Raw genomic sequence first — 15,647 nt, 5'->3', positions numbered from 1 at the left:
ATAGCTCATCCAATATAGCAGTGAATTAAATGAAGAAATAGGCAGCATACAAAGAAGGCAAACATGATACAGATATCACATTAGAAAATAGACTGTGAATGTGAATTCACTATGTTAATGGATTGAGAAGAGGAAGCCTTTGATCATGTACAGTGATAAAGAAAAAGCATTTGATAAAAATTCAAATAGAAATACCTTTTTTTAAAGCTTAATTAGAAGAGAGTTACCATTTCCTAAAATCTACAACAAAAAAAGACCCACATGTAGAATGCTAGAAGCATTGCCAATAAAGTCTGAGACAAGATACATTTATATAGTACAACCTCTGCTGTTCAAACTTGGACTGAAATGCATAGCCAATACACAGCCATACAGAAGAATACCAAAATAAGAGATATGAATAATGAAAAGAAAGAGATACAATCCTCTAATTAAAAAATCCAAAGGAACTGGCAAACGAAATATTCAAATTAAAAGAAACATCAGAAAGCTGGTGTTTTAAGAGTCTGCAATAGTAAAATCAGGAGTCTAAACCCTCAAAATCAATAACTAATCAGAACAGATAACGGCAAATCATCATTCAAAGCAGAATACCCAAAATAAACCTAAAAAGAAATCTAACAACAATTTGCACCATCTTTATAGAGACAACTATAAAAACTTACTGTTAGATTTAGGTAAATGAAGTCCCCAACACAGCAGTATACTATGCTTATTCACGGCTAACAGAATATCGTAAATATGTCAATTCTCCTTAAATTATTTACAGCTTTGGTGCCTTACCTGAAGGGGGCAGCCTAAGGTTAGCTGAGGGTAGGTGACCCAGGACCTATAAGGTGAAATGCTGAATAAGGACTGAGGGGGCAACTCAACCATGGCTACTAGCAGCACCCCCAACAGAGGAAACTGTCCCTACTGAGAAGCCTGGGAGACCCCATGTGGTGATGAGCGGAAGTGACCTACCTAGATTTCCGCTGCTGCGGTTGTGAGGAGAGAGGCTCTGAAAGGAGCGGCCTTGGTCTGAGAGGTGTGGTCTTAGGTCAACAGAGGGAGGAGTACCACCACCTGGCAGGTGTTAAAGTGAGTATCCTAAGGTAGAACTGAAGAGACACTCCCCCTTCCCTCCTGAAGAGATGAGAGCAGGCCGGACAACGCCCCGTCCTGCCCCTGTTGTCTGGACTGGGAGGCCCCAAACATGGCTGTTAGGTCCACGCCTCCATGCTTCCCCCTTGGGAGTCTGTGGGAGGTAAGGCCTTTCTCTGAGAGGTGTGGCTGCAGTACAGGAGAGGGTGGAGCGCCTTAGGAGTCTATGTAATGACCCTGAGTGAGAACTGAGGTGTCAAAGCCCCACGGAACAGAGGAGGCTCCATAGAGTCCTATCCCATTTCTGCTTCTGCCTGGTGGGATCCTAGAGCATTGCCCTCAAGGGTACTTGCCAAAGAAGTCATTCTTGGGGCCACGGTAGAATCTCCCTACCGAGTTTGTACATAACCATCTCATCCCCCCTCTTCCAGGGTGACCTCTTCACCAACTCAACTGCCTGTGCCCCTGCCTACTGTACCTGACTAGAGTCATCATGCCTCGTGGTCAGAAAAGTAAGCTCCGTGCCCGAGAGAAACGCAAGAAGGCCCGAGGTGAGACCCGGGGTCTTAGAGATGCTGACTCCACTTCAGAAGTGAAAGAAGAGTCCACCTCTGCCACCCATCGTCCTGTGGAGGAAGTACAGCAAAATGTGTCTGCTACTGAGACACCTAACACTCCTAAGGTGCCTCAGAGAGCCCAGTCCACCACCACTACTACTGCTGCTGCTGCAGCTGCTTCAGGAACAAATTTGGAAGAAGGTGCCATTGGCCAACGTGAAAAAAGTCCAGACTCTTCACAGGCCACTGAGGACTTATGCAGAGATCCTCTAAACAACAAGGTAGTTATGTTGGTGCAGTTCCTGCTGCAGAAGTATCAAAAGAAGGAGCCGATTACCAAAGCAGACATGTTGAAGTATGTTATCAAGAAGTACAAGTATCACTTCCATGAGATCCTCAGGAGAGCCTCTGAGTACATGGAGCTAGCCTTTGGTGTTGACTTGAAAGAAGTTGATCCCATCAGGCACTGCTACGCCCTAGTCAGCAAACTAGATGCCTCAGTGGAAGGAGGGCTGACTGATGAACAGAACATGCCCAAGACCGGCCTCCTGATGATTGTGCTGGGTGTGGTCTTCATGAAAGGCAACTGTGCCCCTGAAGAGGATATTTGGAGAGTGCTGAATCTGATGGGGGTATATGCTGAGAGGAAGCACTCCATCTATGGAGACCCCAAGAAGATCATCACTGAAGATTTGGTGCAGCTAAAGTACTTGGAGTACCGGCAAGTACCCGACAGCGATCCTCCACGCTATGAATTCCTGTGGGGTCCAAGAGCCCACGTGGAAACCAGCAAGATGAAAGTTCTGGAGTTTCTGGCCAGGGTCCATAATACCGTTCCCAGTGCCTTCCCAGACTGGTATGAAGAGGCTCTGAGAGATGAGGAAGAGAGAGCCCGAGCCAGAATAGCAGCCAGGGCTCGTACCAGTGCCATGGCCAGTGCACGTATGCGAGCCCTGTCTAGCAGCTTCTCCCAGACCAACTGAAGTCTGAGACCAAATCTTCACTATTTAGGTGAAAAGGGCCCTTAACATTCTAACCGGTGGGGGGGGGGGGGGGGGGGGGGGGGGGGCTGGAGTGAACACAATGAGTCGCCTTTGTGTCCCTGTTCTATTTAAATAACCTGAAGTTTTAACTCTTTCTTTTTTTTTTTTAGGTTATGTTTCAAATATTGAAGTCTGAGGCAGATTCTTTTCTTTGTGGACGAGAAAGGAAGTCAACATCCTAAGTAGTGGAGGGTTAAGGTGGGGCTGGAAGGAACACAATATCTGTCATCTTTGTGTTCCTGTTTTATAAGGGTATCTTGGGGTTTTATGTTTTTGTGTGTGTAATATTTCAAATGGTTTTCCTTTTAGTAGAAGTTTTAAATAGCTTCAGAATGTAAGGTTGTGAATGAATTTAGTTACATATTTATTGCTGTTTCATAGATTTAAGAGTAGGAGTTTGGCTATTATAAAAGAAGTTGGGAAATCTTCCTTTGTATTCAGTAATCCAGAACAAGAAAACATGTCACCGGAACAGGCATTTCCTCAGAAATCTGAAGGAACTCAACAATAAAATTGTTGGGTCAAGAAATGGGAGCAGGGAGGGGAGATATGAAACTATCAGATCTTGGTTTTCCATATCCAGTTTTGTCTGCTGTTCTATAAAAATAAATAAATAAAAGATAAATACCTGGATTTGCTTGGCTTATTCAAGAATGTAGGCAAAATAAAACTTCTATCAACTAGAACTCATGCTCACTGGCTTATTTAGTACACAAATATTAATTAAGCATCTGCTCTTTGAAAGTCACTGTGTTAGAAATGGGGAATTGAGAATCAAAACACACAGTCCCTGCCCTTAGAATTTTAGTGTTTAGGAGCATCAATCATATGAGGAAGATGGTGAAATATGCTCAAAGATCTAAAGAAGAAGAAGAAGGAAGGAGATAGGTTAACGGGGTGGGGTAGTGGGGGTGGAGAAAAGGGGATCCAGGTGAAAGCAGGAGAGTTCAAATGACCTAAGGCTAGACAGTTTTGGGCTTTGAGTCAAACCCTCTGATGGTGTGTCTCAGAGCTGAAAGACAAATCCCTGGAATGGAAAACTGCTCTTCTTCAGAATGGTAAATAAACCAGAAAGCTCTGGGGCAGGAATGAAATATACTTTTGTCCCAGTGCAGTGGGACATGGTACACAAACCATTTTATGCAATCCTGTCCATGGAGTTTCTGAGAAATAAGGGGGATACTACCTTGAAGTGGGATATCCAGAAGCCCCTGGGCTGGAACTCTTTCCCCTGGCCTGGAAGAAATAGAGCCCACACCATTAAAAGGGCATTTTAGGTAGGTTATCTCAAGTGTCATTTGGCAGACTCTAAGCAAGGGCTAGATTTTTGATGGAAGTGAAAATATTGATGGTTTGGGTGGAAAATCCTGGGAGGGAGGGAAGATTTGGGTCCTTGACACAAATTCTAGGGGCACTGAGTTGCAACTAACTAGGGAATACTCTCCCACACCTAAATTAAATAACATATGCTCTAATTGAGAAATTTTACTTAGTTTTACTTGCTAAACAGCACTATTGGCTGTTTGGTGTTATTTGTCCTAGAAAGCTGCATATTTTCTGGCATCTGAATTAAAAAGAAAAAAAAAACTGTCCAGAGGGCATCACATGGGGTCAAAATTATCATAGCAGTAATGGCCATTCATTAAAAGCTCAATATTTGCCAATCACTGTGCCAAGTGTTTACATGCATGACATATATTACGACAGTCCTACAAGATAGGGCTTACCAGACTCACTTTGCAGATGAAGGACTTGCAATGCTCTCAAATTCACAGGGCTGGTAAGTGACAGCGCTGCACTAAACCCTTCCTCTGTATTTTCTGGAGCACTCACTCTTCCAATCCTCCCAGTCTAAGGTCAACCTTCTGAATCTTAATTCACTTTTTTTCTCCCTACTAAAAAATGTATCTCAGGCAATAAAAACGAGGATCCTGCAACCAAAGTATTAAAGCAGGCCTAAGGAGGGAAGTTTAATATGAGAATAATGCCCAATTTGGGTCCTGCTACACCTAGCCCCAGGCTTCCTTGATAGCTGACTCTACTCAGGGGCTAACACATGAGCACTGTCCCATCACATTCTCACATTACAGCACTTATGCCTGGGTCATCCCCCGTGTGCCCTCCTGTCCAAACTGGAACCTGACTTGCTGACTGACTCTTCATTGCCTTCTTTTCTGAAGGCTGTGCTCTGTTCCCTGTGATAAGCATTCAATAATCACCTGCTATCCCTTGACTTAGAACATTCCAACCCCCTTACAATGTCCCGAGGAGATGCTACCCCTCACTGTGGAATCCTGACAGTGAATTTAGACACCCGATTACTGCCCCTTCTCCCTGGGGTGTCTCCACTCCATTTTCAAAGTATATGCCACATGGGCTAGTTCATCTGATTTCTGAGAGTACACAAAATATACTAGTTCTTGGGATGTAACTGAATTTAGAGAGGGGTTTTAGAATCAACCCAAGATATTTTCAGTTGTATATAAAAGGGATGCGCTAAGTGATACTGACCACTGAACACATACACAGATGGGCGGGTTTACCTAGACGGTCCGACTCCAAAGCATCTCTCATAAGAGGCAAATGAGAAGAGACCACTGAAATCACTATGTAGCAAACATCTACTGAGGATGAATTTCTCATGACCCTGGAGTTCTAGGAGGTGGAAAATGTTTTAGCAGACACCCTAGCTTTGATGGGCAAAGACAAAAACATTCATCATTATGCCTCTTTTCTCAGTACTTGCCCCAAAGGAAAATTCTGTTTGTTCCTTGTGCCTAAGAGTACCCGTAAGAGAGTTCTGCATGTTCCTTTTGTTAAGGATTGCAGGGATTCATAACTTAAGATTTGGACCATGTACCAATAAGAAGAAATACATTTTCATCCCACTGAAACTCCAGAATTTATTGCAAAGATCCGTGCAGAAAGGGAAAATTGAGTGAAGAAGGTATGTTCTTGCAGCTGAGATTGTACAGGATCCTTTTGAAAATTACATGTGCTCCTGTAATAGCAGAACCTGTCACGTAATAGGCTCTCAAAAACTTAAGAGAATTACAAGGCAAATTTAGCCTTCTCAGAAACTCCACCAGGAAATGGAGAGAAATGCTGTCATAAATTCCAACAGTTTTTCTTTATTGAGCATCTACTATGTAAAAATTTACGGGAGAGACTGTAAGTGTTCATCCACAGCCTGTCTTGCTCTCCTTCTTCAGCTCCTTAGGAGACTGCACTGCCCAGTCTGTTTGTGGTTAGGAAGGCCATGCAGCTAGCTCTTGCTATTGAAATATGAGCAGAAGTCATGTTTGTCACTTAGAGGCCAAGGCAGTTTTTAAACTTTTTTATTCTAAAATATGGCATATATACAATGCAAAGAAGAAAAAAAGCAATAATTTTCAAAGCACATTTCAAAAAGTGTCTGTTACAGAACAGATCCCAGAGTTTGTCATGGGCTAACAATTCCACTATCTCAGATTTTTCCTCCTAACTACTCCAAAACGTTGGAGGCTAGAAGGAATATCAATATAGTGATTCAGCAGTCATACTCGTTCGTTAAATCTTATTTCCTGTTATACTTCCTCCTTCTCCTTTGATCCTTCTCCCAATCTGTAGGGATCTTTGGGCAATGTCCCTTCTGACTTTCTCATGTTGAGAAGAGGTGTCAACAGGGGATATAGTTAGTTGATAATCTTGGAAAGTCTGGTCCTCTGCGTTTCAGGATTTATCTGACCTAGGAAGCCTTGGATATTATAGGTTCCAGGAGAACAAATTTAGTGACCAAGCATTTGAGGGCCAGTTTGCCACCTCCTTGCTTTCTGTTCCATGCAGCAGCAAAGATGGAAATCCCATATTCAGATGTGGAACCACATGATGGAAGCAGCCTGGATCCCTGGGTCACCTGACAGCTCAGAGTCCCTGACAATCCACAAGAAATAAACTGGTTGCGTGAAGCAGCTCAAACTTCATATTTTGTATGTTGCATAAGCTACCGTTTTGTAGTTAGATGTATTTAAATATTTTAATGACAAAGGTAATAATGCATATATTCTAGTTGGAAAAAAAGTTCAAACAACAGAGTTAAATTTCCCCATCTTTGAAAGTACCTCCAAATTTTATCCCTCTCTGTGAAATGACTTACTACAACGGCACATGGTGGCAAAATAGTTCAGGGCACAAGAGAAACTTTTAGCAAATTATCCATTTGTTGAACAGAATCAAGAATCCAGAAAAGGCAAATATCCTTGTCACTTGCATAGTATAAAAAAATTCAAAGGAGCAGGGAAGAAGCCCCATCATGGCCAAAAACCGTTTCAGGTTAGGGTAGATAGATGGAAACTCTGCCCATGCACCCCACTGGATACCAGAGAAGAGGGACCAATCTATACTGTTTGAGTGTGGCTTTTATTTCCCGGGGGTGGGGGTGGGGTGGGGGGGTGTTGGGAGGATCCTACTATGGAAAATTCCTGTTCTGATAAGCATCTGGGGCTGCTTGTTCCCAGTTTCCAGGTTTAAGTTTTGGCAGGGCCTTTTCATTAGACTCAACATCTCTGCCAGTTGTGGAATGGCACACAATAGAAAAGGAGGTGGTGGTAGTAGAGGAGGCTGGAGGATGGCTACTTAGCAAGTGTTTGTGACTTCTCCAAGAGAAGGAGAGAGCTGGACAGCTTAACTGTCATTTTGTAAAATTAAAAGATACAGGGTGGGACATGGCTCAGTAGGCAGAGTTCTTGCCTGCCATGCCAGAGACCTGGGTTCATTTCCTGGTGCCTGCCCATGCGAAAAAAAAGAAAAAACAAAAACAAAAAGAAAAAAAGATACATACTTGATGTAGGAAAAATTGCATCTTAATGAATTAGATGCCACATTCATTGGCTCATTTATTTCCAAACAGTAATTGCATATCTACTACTTGTAAAATATCTTGCTATTGCCAAGGGAAGCTAGGGATTTTGCATCTAAAAGCAGTTGGAAGTTGGCAAGGTATCCTGGTAGTCCAGATAGACAATTTAAAGGAAATAGAGAGGATGTTGTGGTTCAGGTAAGTGCAGTTAAATGTGAATACCTCGAGGCAAGACCATTTGGGCATATGAGAACCTGGTAGTTCTCCAGTGAGACTGAAGTTTAAGTGCAGCTGTGTGGTGGATGAAGTAAGTCTGTGGGAGTGGTGAAGAGGAGCCAGACCCTTGTCTGGTGTCTCCTGGAGTTGAGAGAGAAGTCTGGTTGGTAAAATAGCTCTTAGCAGTTACTCCTGAATCCCAGATGGAGAAAAACTTTTCACTGGGGGAGTTGGGCAAGATACATTTGTCCCAGTGCATTTGATCATAGTTCACTAAGTAACTGTTTTACATATTGTGCTGATTTGAATTTGTGGACCCCAGAAAAGCCATGTCCTTTAATCCTTATTCAGTATTGCTGGGTGAGAGTTTCTAAATTACCCATGGAGATGTGACCCACCCATTTGTGGGGTAACTTTTGATTAAATGATTTCCATGGAGCTGTGTCTCTACCCATTCAAGGTGGGGTTGTTTATTGGAGCCCTTTAAGAGGGAACCATTTTGGAAAGAACTACAGAGTCCACACAGCCAGAGACCTTTGGAATGAAGAAGGAAAACGCCCCCAGGGGTGCTTCAATGACATAAGAAGCCAGGAGAGAAATCTAGCAGACACCACCATGTTCGCCATGTGCCTTTCCAATTGAGAGAGAAACCCTGAACATCATTGGTCTTCTAGAACCAAGGTATCTTTTCCTGGATGCCTTAGATTGGACACTTCTATAGCCTTGCTTTAGTTGGGACATTTTCAGAGCCTTAGAATGGTGGACTTGCAACTTAATAAATTCCCCTTTTTAAAAGCCATTCTGTTTTTGGTATGTTGCATTCTGGCAGCTAGTAAACTAGAACACATATCCATCTGAAAACCAAAGCTACCAAAGAAAGTGACAGTAAGAAACTACAGGATGAAGCTAATAGCCAGAAGCATTGCTCTCAGGCTTTGAAATCTAATCAAGAAACTGAATCTCCAAAGCTGTGGGAAAGGTATAGTCAATTTCAACTGTTCAAAATTCTTTTCAGATTCCAGGGATGAAACCAGAGTATCTGGAGATTTATCATACAATTTCTCCATCAGAGGTTTTGTCCACCCTTCAAAAACTGGAAGCTACTGTCCCATATTATCTAAGGTGTTTTGTTTGTTTGTTCTTTGGTAGTAGGCTGTTCCATCTGCAAAACCGACTGACTCCTAATTGTAACATTTTGTGGCCTGCAGTTGACAACAGATGCCCTAAATTTTTTACTTCTGTTCGGAAATATTGCAATTTGTACTGTGAGTCCTTATGTGAAGGAAAGAGTAGTAACAAAGCCAAAGTATCTGTTTTGCATGGCTCTTTAGCTTCTGAGGCTACCAGAAAATCATCTACATATCAAATAATTACAGATTTCTCTAGTGGGGCAAATTTCTCTGTTTTCCTGTAAATTACTATGGAAAATAGTAAGAGTCACAAAACTCTTGAGGACCTTTATCATAAACAATGGGCTCCTTCATAAGTGAAAACAAACTGGACTTTAGACTTATCTGCAAGAGGAACAGAAAAAGAGAAAGACAGAGATGAGACAAAGAGAGACAGAGACACACACACACACACAGAGAAACAACAACAAATAAAAGCAGAACACAGATCAAGTACAGAGAAAAACTTTGCAGATGGTTGATACCAAAATCAGAAGTCAGAATAACTGCAGGGTTAAGGGTTTAATGGAATAAAACATTCATTTACTTGTCTAAAATCTTGTATAAATCTGTCTTATTTTCCCATCTGCTAAAACAAACACCACACAATGGGTTGGTTTAAACAATGAAAATTTATTGGCTCATGATTTTGAGACAAAGAGAAGTCTAGAACTGAAGCACTGTGTGGCAATGGTTTCTCCCCAAAGATTGTGGGCATCTGGGACTGGCTGCTGGTGATCCTTGTTCCTTGGCTTTTCTGTCACATAGCAATCTATATGGTGATAGTGTATCCTTTCTCTTCCAGCTGACTTCCATCTTCTATTCCTCCACATGGCTTTGTTTTCATAAAACCTCCAGTAACAGGATTAAGGCCCAATCTCATTCTGCTGGGCCACACCTTATTTAAAAATAACATCTTCCAAAGATCCTGTTTATAATGGGTTCACACCCACAGGAATGGATTAAGAACATATTGTTTCCTGGGATATATAATTCAATTTACCACCAAGTTTATAAAGAGGTTTACCACCTCTATGAAATTTCCCTTCCTTCTTTACTATATGTATGGGGCTATTGCAGGAAAAAATTCCTTTATTTTCTAATTCTCTTATATCCTATTTCTTCCCTGTAACTGAGTTCTTTAGGAAGGATTTTTTACACATAGCCATGGCTTTTCCTTTGGTAAGCTATTTTTACTGGTTCTACATTTTGAATTGAACCCATATCATTACTTCCTAGGACTCATTTTGTTCACCTTTTACTTAATGATGTAGACTGCCACTCTCTGCCATACCCCTATTCTTTCAGAAGACACATAGTAACCAAGTCAGTTGCTTTTTCACCCAGGGAGCTCCACAGACATTCCATCCAGAGTACAGAAAATGGTAGCCTTTAATTTGCACATCAGTTCCTTCCTCAGTGGGTTTGTAGATGTATCAGGAGCAAGTAGGAAAGGACATTCTTCATTCAGAGCAGCTATCTGTGTGGCAACCACAGAGGAAAAGGAGCAAGTAGAAGGCTAACTTGAAACATCAACAGTCTGTATTGATCTAGCACAAGATGAAAAGTAAGAACTTCCTGTGGAAATTACAGAATATAGAGTACCAGTATCAGCCATTCCCACCTCTAAGATTCCCTAAACCTGTCTATTTTTAGCTATTTTCTAATTACTCTCCAGCCTTCTGGGCTTTACTGAGTTCCTGCAATTTCTGCATCCTCTGGAGTCTTTTTCTGCAATCCCTCTTCCAATGTCCTAGCTTCTTGTAATAATGATGTGCCATTTTCCATTCTTCCTTTGCCCCCTTCATAGGTTGTCCATGTAATTGGGTTATTCCCTTTAGTAAACATCAGAGAACACAGCAGTTTTTAATTTCCTTTCTTCAGGTTGTCCCAAAACTAAGTGGCTCCTGCCAAGATTTGAGTAATAGTCTGTCCTTATCATCCTACCACCTTTTCACTAACTTGAGTTTGTATAGTGGGAAAGAGAGCCAAGACAAACGTGGTTAGGGCCAGAGGGTGATTTTGTTCTGCTCTTGGATCCATGCCAATACATTCTGAGAAAGCTTGAACAAACCACTGATGAAAATCAATTGGGGGACTCACTCATCTTCTGGGTACACCACTAAAACTTCTCCTGGCTCATGTTTAGCAGAACAACTTCAAGAACAGCCATTAGCAACCGCTTTCCATTGGTTTCCAAAACCCTTCATTTTTCCATAGCTGGGGGCGGGGGAGGGAGTTGGTGGCAGACTTAAGGCTTCCCTTGGCCACCATCCCCTTAGTGTGGTGATCTTCCAGACCCCAACATCCTGGCTCCATCAAATGAGCAAAGTCTGCTGGTTATATAATTCCACATAAAAGCCAGTACACATTCTCCCTGCATTAGGTTCATAAACTGAAAACACACTGTAGAGGACTTCTGCAAAGTTTGGAGCACAGGGAAACGATGCCTTTACATGAGAAATATCAGCTGATGAGAAAGGAACGTGGATTACCTAGAAAGACTGGATAGCTTCTCAATGGCATTAACTTTGCTAGTGATCCAAAGCAGGGCTGATTATCCTCACATTGAGACAAGAAAAAAGTCGATAATATGGCACTTTGATTTCCCTTTCAGGGCTGACATTCATCAGCTTAACACCTTTTACGTTTGCCTTCTTCCAAGTGACTGGTGTATCTGCTCTCCCTCGTGGTGCCTTCATATGGGAACACAGGCTTTACCCAAGGTCTTGATTATTCCATGGTGTGTAACTTTATAATTTCTGCTTTCCTAATTACTTTGTGTTTGGATGGTAAGGGAACCTTGGAGGTGAAATCTGGACTAAGACATGAAGTAGATTCAGGGATAGGGCATGAGGTAAACCAACCTGTGTCCTCAAACAGTGTAGCTAATTCATTACTGGCTAACAAATTTGTGTGTGTGTATGTGAATGTATATATATATTATATATATATAAATAAATTATATGTATATATATAAAATTTGTTGTTGTTGTTGTTTATTCTTGAAGCTGGAAGGAAGTATGTGGAGCAGAGACAGAGGTGGGGATGGGCCTTCTGGGCTGCTGGGCTGCAGGATACCCACGACAGATGAGACCCAGATGGCACCCATCTTCTTCGAGTTCCCCTGAGGGTCTCACCTTGTAGACCTATTTCTGAGTGATCCCTTCCAAATTTAGGTATCAACTGTCGGCCTAAAGCCTTTCTAACCAGGAGCTCCAAATATTGTTTAAATGTCAGAGAGTCCTCATTTAGAAAGTTTCAGAGAACATCCTGCCTGAGTGGTAGTAGTTCACTTGCTAGAAGAGTCTCTCGTAATGTTATCATTTGAAGCCGCCTTCCCACAGTGGAATTAGCTCAGGGTCACTTCCTGCTTCCTGACCTCTCTCCACTCAGAGCACCACTGACATCAGCCAGGACAGAGACCTCTCTCTTGCTACATTAACTATTTTAAACTGAAGTCTACAACAGAACCTGCAAGAAACCTCCACCTAGGCAACAAAGGAGGAGAGGTTCACTTCCCAAATTCCCAACCCCACATCAGGAGCCTCACCTTAGTGGGGACAGAAGTAGGGCAGTTCTCCTGCTTCTCTTCAGTGTGTCTCTCATCATCAGCATTATGTCCCCTGGTTACTACTCTCTGGAAATGTGCAGTCTAGGTTATACTTCTTGGAGGCCTAGAGTGCCACAGGTCTGGAAAGGGGACAGGTACAGAGGGAAATGGAGTGTGACAATCATTAACACAGGAGGCAGTCTCTGTTGCTGCATAAATGAAGCATATTTTATATACTGATTTCATAGCCAGTAACTTTTAAAAATACTTCTATTGATTTAAGAATGTATCTTAGATTTTCTTCATATAAATTGTTAATAATAGCTGCCATTTTTCTTATTTTCTGATCCCTATCCCTTTGATTTCTTCTGACTCTCATTACTGCACTATGCACTATCTTCATTAAATGTTGAATAGAAATTATGATAACAGGCATCTTGTCTTGTCTACTTCCCAATTTACAGTAAATGGTTCAACTTTTCCACATTCCACATTACATTTACTATAGGGATTTTTTTTGCTTGTTTGTTTTGTAGATATCCTTTATCTAGTCTGGTCACTTTTTTTTTAATCATGAATAAACGGTGACTTTTATTAAAAAAAACTTTAATGTATCAATTTAGATACGACGTTTCTTATCTACTCTGTCCACTGAAGTACACCAGCCCTGAACCTATTTGTGCTCTGATCCATTCCTTATGCTTCTACTACTCTGTTCTCTACTGTAAGGGCTGACTCCCAATTCCTTGTCTCTCTAACACCTGGAAGTCAGCCTGGCTCAGCTAAGAGGTGGCAACAGTAGGAGACTAGAGTTCAGGAATATGGAAGTGCCCAGAGTTTCTCTCCTTCTTCTCTGCATCAGGTGGTTTTGATTTCAACAGCTACACCTCCACGGCTCCAGACCCCATCAGATTGGTCCACCACGGTTGCAGATTTTGTTGATCAAAACTCCTAGGCTCCAGGAACACTATTTCTTCACTTTGTTCTTCTAGCCTAGAGGTGAAAATGACTTCCTTAACTTTCTAAGTATTGTTTTGCCCAACTCTCCACCAGTTGGCTTCTCCGTAACTTGAGTAATCAATTTTCTGCATGAAATTCCTTCTGAGTTAAATTTAGATTGGCTTCTCTTTCCTGGATAATCCCTGACTGTTTCAGTTGGCCAATTATACTGACATATATTTTAATGTAAAGCCCTCCTTCCATTTTTAGATATAACTCAACTCTGCCATTAACAGTTAAAATGTTTTCACATGTCTTCTATCATAAATAAGTAAAACACAGCAAAATGAAATACTACCTGGGACCCTGAAATTGGCTCTAAATAAGTCTTTCAGTTTCCCCCCAATTTTTACACTCAATACTGTTTGTGTCAGTGTGTACTTGTGTGTGTCATATATACATATATATGTACACATGCATACACACACATATTAGAAATTCTAAGAGTACAGTAGAGAGATATATCCAGCTAATAAAAATTTTAAGCACTACACATAAAGGTTATAGCACTACCTGTGGGAAATTGCCCAACTGGACTTAAAGGGATATTTGTGTCTTATATAGATTAGAAATAAAATAAAACATCAAATGATTCAAGAAATTAGCAAAATAATAGATTATTAAAGACAAAATAGTATAAGGTAGTAAATAATGAAGATATACGCAGAAACAATGAATTAGAAGACAGTAGATACAACTAATGAAAGCTAGCTCTTTGAAAAGATTTATAAAACAATGTTTATAAGTATTATCAATTACAAAACAAAGAAGCAGAAATAAGTGATATCAGGTAAATAAAACTGTGAAAAATATAGATGCAGAAGAGATTTAAAGATGAAAAGAAGTACTATAAATAAGTGGTACTATTACCTCAGGATAATAAATGGTGAATGTTTCAGTTTGCTAAGTGGCTCAAAGCAGATCCCATGAAATGCATTGGCTTTAACTATGGGAATTTATTAGCTAACAAGTTTATAGTTTTGAATCTGTGGAAAATGCCCAAATCTAGGCATCATCAAGAAGATGCTTTCTTTCTGAAGACCAGCTGCTGGCAATCCTGGACTCCTCAGTAACACGGAAAGGTACATGGCAGTTTCTGCCGGTCTTTCCTTTCTTTTCAGAGTTGCATTGCTTTGCTTCTTGGTTCCATGACTTTTTCTCTCTGTATTCATCCCATCTATAAAGGACTCCAGTACAAAAATTAAGACCCACCCTGGGCCACACCTTAACTGAAGTAACCTAATCAAAAGGTCCTATTTACAATAGCTTTACACACACAGGAATGGATTAGCTTTAAGAACATGATTTTCTAAGGTACATACAGTTCCAAATGAGTGATATTATGTAAATAAAATCACCACAGTGGACAAGGAAAAGATTCTATCTACAGAAGTATTTTAGTTAATAATCTCAGAAAGTGATAGAACTAAAATTATCATTCCGTAGCATCTAATGGCTAAGGCAATGATCCTCAATGGTTGTCAATGTCACCATAAACAGAGACAGACATTACAAATCTCCTAATGGAAGGGCACAGCATCCCCTCTGGAGCAGTTTTGCCAACAAACAAATAAACAAACCTTAATCTAATCGAGCTTCTACCTATAACTATTGAGGATTGTTGATGATGAGTGTCAGGCATACTGGATTCATTATTCTAGTCTCTGTACTATTGCCTGAAAATGTTTACACTAAAAGGCTTTTATTATAAATATCATGTCTTTGAATTTGAAAACCCAAGTGAAATGGAAAAAAATATATCAAAATATAAGTGAATAATAGGCCTAAAAAGAAAAAAAAACTTAAACAATACAAACTAAAACTGTAGTCCAAAACCCAGGAACCCTCAAAATGTTCTAGGGCCAGCTAAGTTAAGAGGGCTGTTACAAAAAATGGTCAAGGCAAACCTAATCAGCATCTCATGTAAACTATTTGGAACCATACAAAAAGATGGATGATTACACAAATTATTCAATTACTCAAATGATTTAATAAACTAACTCTCCTTGACCAGATGGGGTTGACTCCAAGAAAAGGCACTTGAGCAAAGCTCACTCACGTAAAGACATATATCCTAAATAAATCTGCAGTATGTCAAATATAGCTGTGAATTAAGTAAATAGATTGTGTCCAAAAAATGCAAAGATAATATCAATCAGAAAAAAAAAACTGAATTATAATTCACTACAT

General features: G+C 40.7%; 1 protein-coding gene across 1 annotated transcript; it reads left to right on the top strand.

The window, feature by feature from the left end:
* Positions 1–985: 985 nt before the first annotated feature.
* On the top strand, positions 986–3,297 carry LOC143670438 (melanoma-associated antigen B18-like). Its single transcript, XM_077145228.1, has 3 exons — positions 986–1,080; positions 1,515–2,651; positions 2,794–3,297. The coding sequence occupies exon 2, from the start codon at positions 1,577–1,579 to the stop codon at positions 2,621–2,623; it is 1,047 nt and encodes a 348-aa protein (XP_077001343.1). The 5' UTR covers positions 986–1,080; positions 1,515–1,576; the 3' UTR covers positions 2,624–2,651; positions 2,794–3,297.
* Positions 3,298–15,647: the final 12,350 nt, after the last annotated feature.

Source organism: Tamandua tetradactyla, chromosome X (genome assembly GCF_023851605.1).
Source record: "Tamandua tetradactyla isolate mTamTet1 chromosome X, mTamTet1.pri, whole genome shotgun sequence".
Taxonomy (NCBI): domain Eukaryota; kingdom Metazoa; phylum Chordata; class Mammalia; order Pilosa; family Myrmecophagidae; genus Tamandua; species Tamandua tetradactyla.
Note: the sequence above shows the minus strand (reverse complement) of the source record. Positions and strands in the feature narration are given on the sequence as shown.